Consider the following 17,458-nt stretch of genomic DNA (forward strand, 5'->3'; position numbering starts at 1 on the left):
CGCCAAGTATCGAAGTCCAGTTTAAAGTCGTAAAACCGGATAAAATTGAATTATTCAAATAAGTTTAAATAATAACAACTCGATCAATCAATAAACAACATATTTATTGTTTCAAATAATATCGTGCTATTAATTAGGTTAAATGATAAGCTATTTTTAATGATTTGAACGTAAACGAATCTACATACATTTGATTCGCTTTATATTCCAATAGTATCCGTAGATAACCTATTTCACCTTTTTTAATTATAATATTTTACGACTTTTATATTTGCCATAAACCAAAACAAACATGTCAGAGCCACAGTCTCGAAACAATTCTGTAAGTTTGGGTATTTAATCATTAAATGGAATGCAGTATTTATATTGATCCAGTTTTGTAGACTTCCTTTCGATTTATGGTTTTGATGTTAACGGAAAAGTTTGAAATTGACAAACTTTTGATTTAGAAATCAATGAGAAAAACTAACAGTTGCTATGAACGCCATAAATTTTGTACACTGCTAGACATGTATTTTGATTTGAAATGTAATAAGGCTTGGGTTAAAGAGGAGGCAGGTTTTTTGATATATTCATATTCATCACAACAAGACCGGTGTCAAATCTTTCTCTTCTTTTTCTTCAACCAAATATTTTGATTTTCAGAAATACCTGAACGAACCACATATGCATGTACTGCTGGCATGAGATTGATTCTCGTTAGGGACCATTTCTCACCAGTGCATTGTTATTTCATTTTTTGTATGTAATTGTATGTGTTGATAAAATGACATAACAATGCACTTTCGAGAAATGGCCCTTGGTGAGAATCATTCTGTCTCTAGTTATTGTGTCTGTCAATTTTTAAGGATTTTAATCGAAAGTTGATATACTTTCAATTAAATACAACTGTAATTAATAGAAGGGGAACATTTTTTTAATTATCCCAGGAGAAACTCTCAAGAATGATAAAACATTTCTTACGGAGGAAATTGACATCTAGCTCTTGTCCATTCGGAAGTTTTCAGGACACCTTACACAATTTGTTAACATTATCATATGGGATACTTTCATATCATGAAATGGGTTGCCTTCTTTTAGCCATGAATTGAAATTTGACAAGTTAAGGGGGCGTTTCCACAATTTTAAGGCCGGGGTTTGAATCTCAATCTGGTGTGTCATTATACCTTATATTACATTTGCATGGTGCCATTTAACCAACCCCTGGAATAGACAGTTTAACTCCTGCCTGGGGTTATCTTTGAGGGCGAAGATTATTTAAGGGGGTAGGAATGTGACAGACCAGTTTGAATACCTGATAGCACCTTACTAGGGGTTCAGGGGGCCTGGGTTGGAATCCATGTCTGGTCCATCATTAGTTCTCCCATTCTGTTTTAAGAATTTTGTTGTGAAATACTCTCTCTGACTTGTCTGGTTGGAATATAAAACTAAAGACTCTTTGAGCATTCTGCATTGCAAATGTCAAGGTTTTGTCAATTTAAGGTTTTCCGATCCTCAGCCTCAAATTTTTTTTTTCATCATAAAAGTGTCATCTGTCCTTAAAAACTTTATAAATGAAATAAAATAAAAAGAAATTTTTGGATGGTATCCATGCATTAATCAGCATTATACAAAGTTACTGCAATTTGGGCCATGATGGATATAATGGAATAAATATCCAAGTTGAGATCAAATTTTAAAAAAACAAAAACAAAAACGGTTATACTGGTGCATCAGTGGCTCGAACCCCTTTACTTTTTTTTTCTTTGTAGCTACTAAGCCAAGCAGTTCATTGAATATATAGCTGTGTGTACAGTAATATTAAGACTACAAAACTAATTAAACTTGCCTAAATAAAAGCTAGATTTATGGTACAAATTAAAAAAAATCCGGATTAATATGAGTTATTGAACATTGCTGAGGATTGGAGATCATAATGTTAAAAAATTGTTCTTTACGATGTATCAAGAATTTTCAAATGAATAAACTTCATAAAAGATTTATAGAAGAAGATAGATGCTTTCTGAATCATTATAAATCTATGTAAGGAATTTGCAAAAATATGCAGTTTAAAATATTCTTGTATTATATATGTACAGGCTAAACAGTCTAGTAGACCAGTGTCAGGGAGACAGTCCTCTCACTCTGTGAAGAACACCAATGTCCCCGCCAGGAGTGGATCCGGGAATTTATCATCCTCCAGGGGTGGATCTGGTATCAGGGATCTGGCAAGCAAGGAGGAGGAATACAAGTAAGAGTAATCACCCCTACCTGAATCATTAGAAAAATTAATACCTGTGCTTAGCCTTACAAAACGTGTAGTCAGAGCCAGCCTACTACACTAACTGTAGATTCATAATTGAAAGTGGGGAAATAATATCCACGCAAAAATGCAAGAAGTACAGTTTGCGAATTTTAAAATCCTGTTGTATTTTTTTGATGATCTAAACTACATAAAACTATGACAAAAATTTAACATTAACGATTTTATATTCTTGCGATTTGATGGAAAATGGTTGAATCGCGGAATTAAGTACACACGTAAAGTTAGGAATCTACAGTATTCCAGTTAGTAGCACTAGTAGTTGCTCTGTCCTTATAGCAAAGTATACTGTATGTACTGAGTCTGAAAGCAGTGGACCATCATGGATATGATTTAAAAACTTTTCAGAGTAGAGTCAGTAGACCAAATTTTAATTTGAGTAAAAGATGACTTTTTTAAATCTTTTTAAGTAACACATTTCAATTATTTTCTTCAGGAAATTGAATGCAGCATTGGAGGCAAAGACAGCCAATCTAGTGGCAGAAGCTGAAGAAGTCTTGGTAAGCGTTTTAGTAGCTACTGGTATTTCAGGGTGAGGGATGTTTGCAAGATCTATTTTTGGTAACTTTAAGTTGGTTAAATCTGAATTTATTGTTGTTTACATATATTTTGAATTCCTTTTGTGTGCGTTATGGATTCAATTAAAAAGTCTTGTTCTATTAACTTAAGTAAAATATCCTAGCTATTAGTAGTGACAGTAATATGGTCAGTTTTACTTTCAGAGAGAACAAGAATCAGTGCTTTCAAAGTCTCGTCTTCTTGACAACATCAATTCTGAAGAGTTCCTCAAGTGAGTAGTGTAATTAAGCCATTAATTGTTAGGTGGAGTTTTCTCTTACAGTACTATAACAATGTATGCTTTAGATAAGATGCAATCTGGATTTTATTCATCATGTCCAGTACAGAAAAACAGGCTAGCCAAGCACAAGGGACATTTGATTTTGATTCTTTAAAGCATAAACTGTTACAACTTATCAGATTTTAATACATGTATCCTTCTTAAAATTAGGTAATGAAACTGGCTTTGCATTATAAAGGGTGAATTTGCTCTTAGTGCGTGTCTATTTACAACAACTTTATTTTGCAACAATGATAAAGGTAACCTGATTTGCGAAGTCTGATTTTCATGAAGAAGGTTTTTTCTACATAAATTATGTGTTGTTATGCGACAAAGACTGGTTTGTGACAAGAAATATTCACATGCTTTATTGTTAGTAAAAGGCTTTGAGGCTTCACAGGATTTGCTGTTTATTTCTTAAAACCTTTCTTATAAACCATATAACTCTATTTATTTTTAGAGAATTTGATGATGATATCACTGGACCAAATGAGAACACTGAAACCTCACCAAAGGTATTTACACATCATGTGTTGATAGTTGTATTGATCATTGTTGAACATATCATGAGAAGTATATCCTGGACTCTGCACCATATTTTTCTGTTCATAAAATAACCACCAAAATCTGTGTCAAGGAAAATTAAGTTTGATTAATTACCATAATATTAAAAATGTTTTCTTCTTTTAAACCTCATTTAGACATGTTTTTTTTTTTTTCAGCCATCCTCAAGACCTAGTTCTAAAATGACCAATCAGATTCGACCTTTGTCAACCAATCAGAGTCGAGCACAGTCCAAAACCAAACGTCCAATTTCTGCAAAGTAAGTGATCTCTGTGAAATTTCTTTTCTGTTCGAAAGAAGAATAAAATAAATTTTTCCCTTTTTTTTTTTTTTTTTTTTTTTCTTTTTTTTTTTTTTTTTTTTTTTTAATTTTTTTCTTCTTTTTTTTTTGAAGATCACGACCTCGCAGTACAAAATCAAACATAGCTGATGATGTAGCTGTCCCTGACGAAGCCTTCATGACAGACTTCAAGAACTTCTCCCTACAGAATACGGTGGCCAACATAGAAGGTCAGATGGACAGCGGTGATCTCCCTTTGGACGAGGATGACGATGTTATACCACAGGCTGCTGCTGATATGGGAACAGGTACAATTGTTAATTATGTATACAGTAATTTTCAAGAATATATAATTTCGCTTTTTTAGCGATTACTTTTACATTGCAAAATATCAGTACACAGAAATTTCATCCTATATGTTTTGCTATAAGAAAATTTTTAAATGGCCAAAAATGATCGATGCAAATAAATAAAAGTTACACATTTGTGCAAATTTTGTGACACATGAAAAAAAAAAGTTATATATAGGGTAGAACTTAGATTTTATCAACCCATAGTAACAGTAATATAACTTGTACCGGTAGATCTGTTTTCACTCGTTTTGAGTATTTGTACTGAATTTATTCATTGTGCTCCAGGGCTTTCAATAATTTTTGAATAAAGAAGGGATTTTATTCATTAGAAGAGGTGTAATGAGTTAATTCCAGAAGTTTATTTTCCAAATACATGTACTTATAAAGATTAAAGAGGGAAATGACTATTCTTATTATTGTACCCCATGCTCTCTCCCTCATATAAAGCCTTAAATTACCCTAATATCATTTATATTGACAGTTTTGGAGAGTTTTTGAATTGTTTTTCTGTACAAAGTGTGAATTGCTTTTTTTTTTACAGAGGCAACCATCCGTTTTCTAAAGGCTAAGTTACGTGTCATGCAGGAAGAGGTTGACAGACTGTCACAGGAATGTAACAAAAAGGTAAGATGTAATAAAATGTAACAAACATTATTTAGATGTAACTAAAAGGTAAAATGTAACAAAAGAGTAGAATGTAGAATAACTGTTACAAATGTAAAACCTAGACAGACTGTCAAAGAAATGTAACAAAAAGATGAGATGTAATAAAAAGGTAAAACATAACAAAAAGTAAAATGTAGCAAAAACGTTGTCTAAGAATAATGAAAAACTGGCAAGGTTAGATTGAGCTAGACAGACTGTCAAATGAATTTTTAGTTGAAAATGTTCGTTGAGTGAAGTCACAAAATTAAATGTATTCATTGGAAAAAGTTACATATCCTTAAAACTGGGTTTTACAAGTTCGACAAAAATTTATTTCCAAGAGTGTTAATGAAACCACAGTTAGAGTGAATTTTATTTTCATTTGAAATTAATTACTATAGGTTTCAGGTTAGAGGTACATGCATAAGTTACTGAATTGGGTCAAACTAACTTTAAAGTATTATTACAGGATGAAACAAACACAGGTTTATCTTCCCGCATTAAAGAGTTGGAGGAGGAAAGGGGTCGTCTTCACAGAACAAATGCATCGCAGCAGTCACAGATGGATAAATACAAAAAAATGGCAGAGGAAGCGCGGAGTAAATCAGAGAGTATGGAAGGACAGCTAACTGCCGTTCGCAAGGTACGTAGAAATAGAAAGTAGAATGGTAGATGATGCCTGCAGAGTGCATTGGAAATAGAAAGTAGAATGTTGCCATTCAATATAGTTACATAAGTAAACTAAGTTAATCAATGTTCAGTTTACTTGTATTTATTAGCTCACCTTAGCTGAAACCATGATATTAAAAAAGAGCTCCTACTATAGGAAATACTCTCAGTTGGGAAAAAATTCAAGAGAGATGACTGTAATTCATTGTATAAAAGACCAAATACAGGGGTAATTCTATATCCAGAGTACTTCATTTTCATAGCCCTTAATGATGTTTTCTAGAAGAATATCAGTAATTATAGTGATGTTGTTGTTTTTAATCTGATAAGATACTTACACTAACTTTAAACTGATTGATGTAAAAATTTCACAGGAATTGGAGCAGTTGAAGCGACAACAGAAACAACAGACAACTTCCCAGAGTGCAACAGAAGTTCGACTGAATCGAGCGCTGGAGGAAATCGAGAAATACAAAGAACAGCTGTCTAAACACAAGTCTTCATCTAGGGTAGGGGTCATTTGGGGATACCATATTCTGTAGATTTTCTTGTTTCCTGCGATTCTGCTATTACGCTGTTTTATATCTGATTGCAAGTGTATTAAATCAAAAGATACAAACTGTTGTCGTGGTTTTAAATAGTTCACACTGAGAAACTTCAGCAAGTTTTGCGAGAGCATTGTCCTTGCGAATTTTTATCACTGCAAACCAGTCCTCGGCATATGATTGTAATAACAAAACGTATGTGGTTAAGGCGCCATATACATGTACAAGTTAATCTCAGGTTAATAGCAAAATAAAGTTGTTGCGAATAAATAAAAATTGGTTTACAGTAAAAAATAAGTGGGGTTTTAAAATTTGCCAGGTATGCTTCTTGCAGTTTTATGCATTTAGTAATTTCCCACAAGTAATGAGGAGATTACAGTATCTTCAAATATGTTCTTTTGAGTTTCTACTCACTTAGCTATTTTTATAATCTACAAACTTTCAGCAGTTCATATGCTTTCTTCCATATTTTACCAGGAATCTACAGAGCAAGAGAGGAAGAGACTGGAGCAGTTAGTGGCCGACAACAAGAGACTCGAGAAACAGAAGAACGAGCTGATGGCCGGCTTCAAGAAGCAACTCAAACTCATTGACGTACTCAAAAGACAAAAGGTGAGATTTCTTTTGCTCCAACTCATAGATGTACTTAAAAGAAAGAAAGTGAGGTGCTTTATGCTCAAACTCATGGCAGAAATCAAAAGACAGAAGATTTTCTTTATATTCAACTCCTAGTTGAATGTACTTAATATATATATGTTATGCATAAACTCATAAATGTACTCAAGAGACAGAGAATGAGCTGCATAACACTCGAACTCAAAGATGAGCCGACAAGTTCAAAAATACTCAACTCACAAGCAAACTCAAAAAGTTCTTTTTATTCTACTCATATACAAACTAAAGAAACAATTCTCATGTAGTATATCAGGTAATTTTCGCGATGATCTAATTTTCATTTTTTCGCAATGTCTTTTAGTGGTTAAATTTCAAGTTTTTGAATACGCAGAAATTATATTCTGTATTATTTTCTATAAGAAACTTTTTAAATCGCAAAAAATGACTGGCGCAAATTAAAAATGCTACACATTTTCCCCATTTTTGCAAATTTTGTGACTCATGAAAAAAACCCAGATACACAGTATATACTCAACTCAGACAAAAAAGTTTTTAATGTATGTATTCATTCATTCAATGTTCTTAATTATTAACTTACCTGGTATATGAAGATTAAAAAATTTTGATACTCATTCGGTATACATTTAACTCAAAACAAAACATAGAAATTGAGGGTGGAGTTCTGATACTGAACTGATTAACTAAACTAATTATAAACTAATTAGAATAAGACTTGTAAGTCCACTCCTTTATGATACTCTATAATAGCATATATCAGAGATGTGGTTTTACAAGTCTACGTTTAAAAGAACTCTGAAGAAAAAGAAAGAGCTTGAGGACAAAAAATTGCTTGAAATAATATATTTTGGATAACGTTTTGAAACTATTTTTAATAGGTAGAATTACTTTTCCATTTTGTAGATGCACATAGAAGCAGCTAAAATGTTGTCATTTTCTGAGGAGGAATTTGTGAAAGCCTTGGAGTGGGGAAGTTAGAGACCGGTGTATACATGTGTGTTGTATGTTATTGTGTATGTTAGTGACTGGTGTATACATGCACATGTGTGCTGTATGTTATCTGTGTGTGTCAAAAGATGTCTACATATCTTATACAGTAGTATGGTTAGTGTTTATATTGTTGAAAAAAAACATAAATAAAATAGTCAAAAAAATTTATGAATTTTTTTTCTTTATGTGTTGAATATATATACTTGTGAGAATTGAATTTGATTGAATAGGAGGGAAACAAATGCATTCGGCCTTAGATGAAGAAAAAAGATCAAACACTGTTTAAGGTACCTCACTACACCTAGACTTATACTTTTTAAGACACTACGTTATAAGATGGGGACTTAAACGTTTTCTCAAAATGTTTATATTGTTTGATTGGGTTGTATAACATTGTAGCTCAGTGGTTAAAGTATTGGGCTTCTGTAATATAAAATGTAATTCTTCATCAAAATTTGCACATTTTTTTGCCTATTGGACTGAAATACTTCTTATTAATTATGATATCTATCTTACAAGTGATTTTCTGCTGATTGGGGAAAATATTTTAAGGTGTAGTGAGTTTTAGTGTGAGTGTGAGTTTTAGTTAAAGTTGTTTAATTGGAACATCAATTGAGAAAAAACTTAATGACCCTCATTTTTTAAACTTTATATGCACGTTTGTCAGAGTTTTGGATAGAGATTCAATTTGATATCAATGTACCGGGTTGTACATGTAGATTTATATCAAGATCACTTTCTAGATCTAAACAAGGAGGTGGGATGGCTTTATGTATAAGCCCCTGGATGAGTTTAAGAAATATATTACAATAACTGATATTTTTTGACACAATTTGCTGGCTAAAGATATTAAACGGTGATATAATAGAATTGAATGAATGTTTATACATATGTTGTATCCGCCGGATAAATCCTCATTTTTCATGCAATATAACTGTGATATGTATAAGAGAATCAAATTGCTAAATACTCCGAGAAAAGTAAAGTAAAGGTAAAGTAATGATTGTCGGAGATTTGGATAGTAGGTGCTCGGTGTTATATGATTATATTGAATGTGACAATGTACATGAACAGATCTATGATTCTATGTATCACCTATCTGTAATTACACGGAGGACGAGAGATAATTTTTGCATGCAGTCTTATTTACTCAAACCTATACCTAAGAAATTTAGAAGATGCATTACAAAGTATAGATTAGAATCTCATTCATTAGCAGTTGAGTCTGGAAGATATAAAACATTGCCAGAAATGAAAGGAAATGACATTTTTGTAATCACAACGACATTGAAGATGTTTTTCACTTTGTGTTAAAATACCCGCTTAACAAATTACTTAGATCAAGATACATTAAGAATTATTATGTTAAAAAACCATCTGTGTTAATTCAAACTTGTCCAGTTATTTAGTTCAAACAATATCAAAGACCGAGTTATGTTACCTTGGTAAATATCTTTACTATGCAACTATATCCAAAAATTCATTGCTCAAGCTAAAATTAAAAAAAAAATCAATTACAATTGATATATCATATTTTCAGTATCATATATATATATACTGTATTTTTTAATTTCATATGTTTATACTTGTATTCAACACTGATGAGCTCATTGCTCAAAGTTGATATAAATAATAATAAATATAAGTTTCGAGTAAAAATATCAATTAAAATGAATAGATTTTTGTGTGTGTTACGATTTTAAATATATGTTTTTGCAATATTTTAATTCTCTTTTTCTCGTTGTAGATATATATGTACGAGCCACCTGAATCACAGCGAAGACCCGAATAAAATTCAAAATTATATCGAATGTTTTTAATCTTGAGGACAAGCTTTTTCGTTAGTGGGGGGAATTTATCATAACGGAAATTCTATAGAAATTGGTTAAAGTACATGCGTTAAATAGATAACGTATGCTTATTTTCGTTCATGGAGATATGTGTTATTAAGTCCAGTGATGAGCCTGTCGACACCGGGCCAGAAATCTAAATAAAACGCTACTACTGACCGCGGTGCGTCAGATCATTAGTATGCACTTGATCGCATTTACTTATCAGGAGGAGAATGTTGTAGCGCAGTGTCCGTGCATATAGAATGGGGGTGCGGGAAACACAGCTCTCCAGTAGTCATCTGGAAGCTGTCTTTCTGCCTCCTCTTTTATACAGGTAAGATAAATTATAACGCTTGCGCGCATTCTCATAAGTAAAGTTAATAGATTCAGATGGTTCAACTATTATTTTATTTTCAGAGATTTTTGTAATGAATATTAATTATGATAAATTTCATTGTAATTATTATTGATATTTATTGTTAAAATGTCATATTAAATTAATAAAATAGTAGTCATCTGGAAGCTGTCTTTCTGCCTCCTCTTTTATACAGACTGGGACAAAGTCTACTCCCCGGGTAGAGGAGGAGATATTCCGGAAACACCTTGGCTAGGGCACCCGCCAAGTGTGGGGATGTTGGAACAAAGATCTCGAGGATCTTAAAAAATAAATATCATAACACTCCATATAACCCCAATCGACTTTCATAAAATAGACTGGAGGGGTTATGATATAGGGGTGGACGTTTTAATTACAGACCCTCTTTGGCTGACTAATTGTCACAAGAGATTATAATAATTAGGGCTCGATTAATATGAATTTTAATTTGATGTTCTCAAAACATATGACACCCTTAAATTGGTTCCGCGGCTTTTACAACGGCGAGGATTTCATTAGTTGGCACATTAATTGAGTTTCCAATTAATTGATGGACACTAATAACGATTTCTATTAGTTGAAGTAATTACCTGGCATTTGTGAACAATGAGATAGACTCAGTACAAATATTGATAAGTAAAGAATGCATTGACACAATTAAAGCCATATTTTCCAGAACACAGTCAAAAGAGCAGTGAATCCACGTTTACAGCAAAGCATTAAAAAAGGAGATTTAATATGCAATCCTCAAGGCGAACTACAATTTGGTTGTTTTGTGTTACATCGATTGTCGCAACAACGGGATTTGTTCAAAATTCTGCACAGACGGGGAACGATGTTAGAAGCCTGTACACCCATCTCTTCACGACATCCGGGTATAATAGGGACGTACGCCCGGCCCAGAACCAAAGCGCGCCAACTTCTGTGTCCGTGCAACTGTTGCTGACCGGATTCCTAGGACTCCAGGAAACGTCCCAACAGATGAATGCGGTCGGGATTCTGACTATACAGTGGAGGGACGACTTCCTTTCCTGGACACCTGCTTCTTATGGCGGGGTGACCTTCATTGATGTTCCTCAGGGGCTAGTGTGGAAACCGGACCTGCAAGTGCAAAATAGTCTAAGTAGTTTCACGGAATTAGGGGGCAGTTTTATGAACGTGCGTGTATCGAGTAACGGTGATATTTCTTGGAAACCGTATGTGGTTTTCGATACCAAGTGCCTGATGAACATAAAATTCTTCCCATTCGACAAACAGGTGTGCTCTATAAACATCGTTGCGTGGAATAGTGACAATTCGACGGTTATGTTGACAAAAGGACCCGTACCTTTCGAAGTAGATGACGATTTGACTGGCGGCCACTGGACAATATCGGACCCAAAAGCCGAAACACTGATTGACGATGGAATGTCTTTTATAATTTACATGCTCACATTCACCAGAAAACCCAAAATCTACATATTCAATATAATAATTCCGATGGCATTTCTCGTCGTCTTGGATATATTCACGTTCATCATCCCCAACGACTCCGGTGAAAAGTTGTCCTTCTCTGTTGCCGTGTTACTATCTATATTCATCTTAATGACTGTGGTTACAAGCTTGCTTCCAATTTCATCCGCAGCCACATCTTATCTAGAAATATTTCTCCTCATAGACACAGGCTTGGGTACCTTGATTCTTATAATTGTGGTGATATCACTACGAATCCACCAGAGACCAAAGGAGATGAAAATACCCGGATGTGTCAGAGCGTTAACTTTGCTATCATGGCGGTTAGGTTGTAGAATGACCCAAAAAGCAACGAAAAACGACGAATATTACGTCACCAAAATACAGGTGACGAGTTTTTCGGGAGGGGATAAACAGAAGTGGGTGAAAGAAGAAAAGAAGGAAAGAAAGAGAGAACCAGTCATAGTTCTTTGGACGGATGTGACGTCAGCAATCGACTTTTACATGTTCTGGTTGTTTTTGATTGTCTTTGTAACATCTAAAATAGTTCTTCTATTTCTAACTGTTTCCAACTGAATACATTAAAATGTAGTTGTTTTAAAAGATCTATTAAACGTTTTTTAAAATAAATTTGCTCTATCTTAATTATTTTGTTAAAGATTAAATTGAAAATTGATATAGAGCATTGAGAATTAATTGTTATATCTTTATGCAAATTAAATAAGGACACACGATGTATACTCAGTGTTCTAAGCATTGGTTTCAAAGTACTATGGCTAGAATTGGGGTGTAGTTAGAGTAGGCTACCGTTAGACGTAAACGTTAAACATTAAATCTGTTTTCTGCAATTTTATAATACTTGTGCAACTAAGTATTGTGCATGACACTTTGTCAATATCCGAAAATTCAAAACAATGCTTTTTTTATATAAGGGGGACATGCTTAATTTTTGTTGTTGTTGAGAAAACAGAACAAAAAACACTTTTACAGATAATTCTCCAAGGGGGAAAGAAAGTCTGGTAAATGTAGCCTAACGAATGACGATTTCCAAGCATATTTGGAAAGTTTTATTGAAAGTAACAGCGTTGACCACACAGAAAGTAATTGTGACTCTGTGAATTACACTGCCGTATATGAAGAGTTAGATAAAGATTGTCTTTTCAAGCAAAATGACATGTAGGACTTCATATTTATTGCTTTTATATTTTTGGCAATATATTTGGCCAGTTTCGGACAGAAAAAAGTGAGTTCAAGAAATGTTTACATTCTTATCCTCAAATGTACAACATGACCGCACATCCCCTTTAACAGAAGGGCCCGTACCTTTCGAAGTAAGCGACGATTTGATTGGCGGCCACTGGACAATATCAGACCAAAGGGTCATAACCCGCATGATTCATCAAAGAAAGCATTTTATTGTTTATATTAACATCTTTCTTTAAACTAATTAATGAATTGATTATGAAAAGTTAGTAAAATTCATTAAATTACTGTTAACGCACATAACGACGTTAGCTAAAGAAACAGCTATATAGGCTCCTGTGAGACTTTGAGTCTGACATCACCCTGTTTATTATGTGCAGTCCGTGATTTTCTTAGGTCGCTGTAGGCTTCGACCAGTCGATAAACAGGGCATGTCAATTTCAGTCCTGTCAGTTTCAGCCGCTGTAGATTTCGACCAATCGATAAATGGGGCGTGTAGATTTCAGTCTTGTTGTTTCTATAGAGCTATGAATGAACTATAAGTTTCCGTAAGAAATAGAGGAAATAATTAATATTAATACTTGGTATAAGAAAGTCTGTCCCAAGATATTTATCAGCACATTTGGACGATTTTTAATAAAAATACACATACCTGTGAAAGAATTGCAATTAAAATAGTTGAAAGGGATATTTTCCAAGATAATTTCATTGACACATCATCATCGTTCACTCGGAAAAATTCACAGGAACGAAAACAGATTCCTTACGGAGATTTAAAATGGGGAATGTTTACATCTTTTCTCTTTTTCGGAATACACTCGGAATACATTGCGCAATTTTTCAACGTTATCATCCGCGCTAGCTGCAATACAAAATCTCCGTAGACATCACATTTTTTAGCATTGTATTGAAACCTGATAAGCTAACAGGGGCGTTTCGACTGAGAAATATTTGAAATTTATCATACTTTTGAATGAACATCGTTTGAACCCTGAGGTATTTATAAATATCAAGCAATTAAGCCAAATGTGAATCCAGGATATCTTGGGACAGAGTATAGATGTTAATTTATAATAATACAAACCGGTAGAAGACGTGTATTGCTTATCTTCTATACTCTCAGAATGCTTTATAGTTTCAATTTCCATTTGGTCTTCAGCTGTATTTTGGTATATAAATTTGTCAAATAAGAGAGAGAGAGAGAGAGAGAGAGAGCATGTGTTTCGGCGACAACCTCTGAGTATATTCTACGTGTATGTTCGACGACAATGTAGGTAGCGTGTCAGTACAAAGTTATAAGTGTAGAATATGCATAATTAGGGCTGTCACGGGTCACCGAAATAACCGAAAACCGCAGAACAATTTGTTTGGTTTTGGTTCCATTTTTCCGCGGATTTTGGTTCGGTTCCGATTTGTGTGATAGAGTCCGCAATCTATGAAAAATGGCATCGAAATTAAAAGGTTCATCAGTATGGACCCGTTGTTTTAAAAACATTGACTTGAATACAACTGTCCATGCATACCGATGATTGTTCACTAATCCTAAATAAAAAAAATACCCCGCGATTTACTTGTGAATAAAGGAGAAACACTAGTTGAATGAATAAAGATGGCGGCTTAAATTACGATTTGGACATCGAACATGTTTCAAATATCTGTTTATAGAAATGCAAAGGGAAAGAGTTTTCTGGATTTATTAGTAGTGAGATTGAATGGGGAAAGTCAGATGTAATATCATGGCAAAATAATGTGGGAAAAGCTGTGTGGTTACTGAAAACGGAACACACAGCTAGTATGGATTACCCGTAACTAAAAAAACAAGAACATATCATTAAACATTACTTCTTTCTAATCATAATTATACTTATTTTGTCAACATATTAGATTTATCAAATCACCTGCAACCATTTATTAAAAGAAGCTTCAAAATATATTTCTTGAAACGGAAGACATGAATTGAAAAATCGACCACATGCAAACTTATTTATAAACTACACAAGGAAAGGAACTTCATAATGAAAATGGAAGTAAACATATTTTTTATTATAATCAGTTGTAGTACATATGACTTTAAACATTAATCATTAAGTTATCTAGATCTATGGTAAAGTTATTCTATAAATTACTACAGTTTTTAATTTAACTTAAAATTATCAAATGTAATTTTAATTTCTATAGTAAGGAAACTAGTTATTGTGTTGGAGTTTGTTATCAAAGAGTGAAGAGATCGAAAAAATAAACTAGTTATTGTGTTGGAGTTTGTTATCAAAGAGTGAAGAGATCGAAAAAATAAACTTCTGAAGTTTAAAAATTGAATTTTTATTTGAAAATAGACCTGAACCGAAAAATTCGAAATCGAACCGAACATTTTACGACCCGACCCGACCCGAAAAAAATTGGAACCGTGGCAGCCCTATGCATAATCAATTTAATTTAGGAGGGAATTCTTATAAGGAATAAGGAATCATTCTTTGAGTATTATGAGGTGATAATTTTGATCGGGGCGTGATCAAATCCAATAAAGCCCGAAAGGCTTTATGATAGATTTGATCACGCCCCGACCGAAATTGTCACCTCATAACATTCAAAGAATAATTCCTTATTACTTATATTTATATTATTTTAAACCAATGTACAATTCAATATTTAAATATATATATAAGCAAACCCCACTGGCGCCTCAATTTGTCTTTATGAGTTATATAGTACTAAATCGATACGTAGTTCTATCACAGACAAAGACACAGGAAAATGTAAATATATTGAAATAACATTGTTCAATATAAAAGACAATACCCTGAGTTATTCATAATCAGTCGTTGTGGTTTTAAGATTAACAATAGGATAATCATTGAAGCATCGCCTCAACTATCTGCACCGTGGAATTTAAATCCATCTTATAATGGGTTTCGGTGCTTATCTCTATACATGTATATGTGACATAATTGTGTTTTTCAGTCTAAAATCGGTCGTTATTATGTTGATATCTTTTTGTTATATTTATTTACAGGGATTGATAATGAGATCTTAAAGTTTATTTGTTTATTCTTTGGGACAATTCATCATAAATTAAGCTAATAAATAAATATTTGATTTTAGTTGCCACACATTTCTTTATAGTTTCATTCGATGCGACTCCCCCTCCAACCCCCCCCCCCCCCCCCCGGATTTCACTCCATGAATTTCATATGGTAATTATTGTCATCAGTACACAAAATCTTGTTCAAAAAAAGGATTTGGAGTGTTAAGTTAAACTTTGGACAAATAAAAAAGGACTTCAACAATAATGATAAAAAAAAACCCGAGTTAAGTATTTTTTTCAAATTAAAAATCTGACAATTTTAGAGAAATGACAATAAAATAAAAGTTTTACTACATTTTTATATATGAAGCAAGACCGCTAAACAAATCTAAAGTGGCATTAATACAAAAATCAGTAAACTTGATAACAGTCATTGACGGTTTCTATTGTATTTAATTGTTATACTGGTGCATCTCTGATAGATATTTGTTTACTTTATTTGTACACAATGAAAAAATATAATTTTGAAAATTCGTTTGTAGTGATAAGCCACAAAAATGATAAGTATATTGTAATAACTAATGCAACACTACTAAGAAATCAACATTGTTTTTTATGTATCCGTACAACATGATAAAACAAAGAAAGAACAGGATCGTTCTGTTATATAAGAAAATAAACAATATTTTCATTATGTTATTATATATCTTTAATAAATTTACTTCTGAGCAAAAACTGCTTATATTTGTTTTTGTTTTATATAGGGTTCATGAATTAATAATTTTATCGCTGCTTTTTATTTTTTATTTTATGTACATAGACAGTAAGATTTACTAGTGTATAATTGTTTTAAGATATATGTAAAACAATGCTTGTTGTTTGGAGAATATACTGATTTCCTCCTGTTCAAATCCCTTGCAGCTAAAAACTTAAACTGTTTACTTTTCTATTTAGTAATTTACAGTATATATTAAATATGTCAAATTCAATAAATAAAAAATAAAAAGAGCGTGAATAGTGTAGTATCACATTTACAGGCAAATGAGTATGTTCTTCATCTTCAGGAGGATCGGAATAATTAATGTAACAAATGTGATCAATGCCCTATGTATTTCTTAGGTATAAAAACAGCCTAGGTCAGTACACTGTCATCAGGTCTATAAAACCATGTATTGACCCTATCAAAAGGCTTTATCTGTATAATAAAGAAATAAAACAACGAATCCAAAAAATCAAAATGAAATAGACAATTAATTTAGCAATTAAACGAGAATTTATACAGATACAGCATACGACTTTATTGAGATGTTTATAATGAATTTTCAGCCCGATCCTTTAGATTTATTATGATAACAGACAAATGAAAAATAAGTTCAATTGAGAAAATTCTTATTTACATTTACATGTTTGTAATATGGACTCATATGACATCCTAAATGCACTAGCAAGATATTCACTTTAGTGAATGTAAATATTAGGAATGCACACTATATCAAAATTAGGTAGATACATTTTTTCATATATTGTTCATTTTTCAAGAACTTTATGTAGCTTTCAAAAAAAATTCAATCAACATAGCTACCGACAGATTCAGATTAATAATTATAATAAAAATACAAAGAAAACTAAAACTCTATGCACACAATACATTCTTTTAGTTAGTTTATGTTTTCTGCAATTCATCAAATATCTTCAAACTAAAAAAACCCACAAGAGCCATAAAAACAACTTAGGCAAAGAAAGAAACATTAAAA

At 32.7% G+C, this 17,458-nt stretch overlaps 2 protein-coding genes across 2 annotated transcripts; both read left to right on the forward strand.

Moving 5' to 3' along the window:
• Positions 1-258: 258 nt before the first annotated feature.
• On the forward strand, positions 259-7,985 carry LOC128170369 (testis-expressed protein 9-like). The gene is made up of 12 exons (XM_052836145.1): positions 259-322; positions 2,079-2,230; positions 2,739-2,802; positions 3,025-3,092; positions 3,601-3,655; positions 3,863-3,963; positions 4,099-4,292; positions 4,879-4,961; positions 5,452-5,625; positions 6,026-6,160; positions 6,674-6,808; positions 7,733-7,985. The coding sequence occupies exons 1-12, from the start codon at positions 293-295 to the stop codon at positions 7,805-7,807; spliced, it is 1,266 nt and encodes a 421-aa protein (XP_052692105.1). The 5' UTR covers positions 259-292; the 3' UTR covers positions 7,808-7,985.
• Positions 7,986-10,754: 2,769 nt separating this feature from the next.
• On the forward strand, positions 10,755-12,080 carry LOC128173508 (neuronal acetylcholine receptor subunit beta-3-like). Its single transcript, XM_052839210.1, has one exon. The coding sequence runs from the start codon at positions 10,766-10,768 to the stop codon at positions 12,053-12,055; it is 1,290 nt and encodes a 429-aa protein (XP_052695170.1). The 5' UTR covers positions 10,755-10,765; the 3' UTR covers positions 12,056-12,080.
• The last annotated feature ends 5,378 nt before the right edge of the window (positions 12,081-17,458 follow it).

Source organism: Crassostrea angulata, chromosome 2 (assembly GCF_025612915.1).
Source record: "Crassostrea angulata isolate pt1a10 chromosome 2, ASM2561291v2, whole genome shotgun sequence".
NCBI classification, from domain to species: domain Eukaryota; kingdom Metazoa; phylum Mollusca; class Bivalvia; order Ostreida; family Ostreidae; genus Magallana; species Magallana angulata.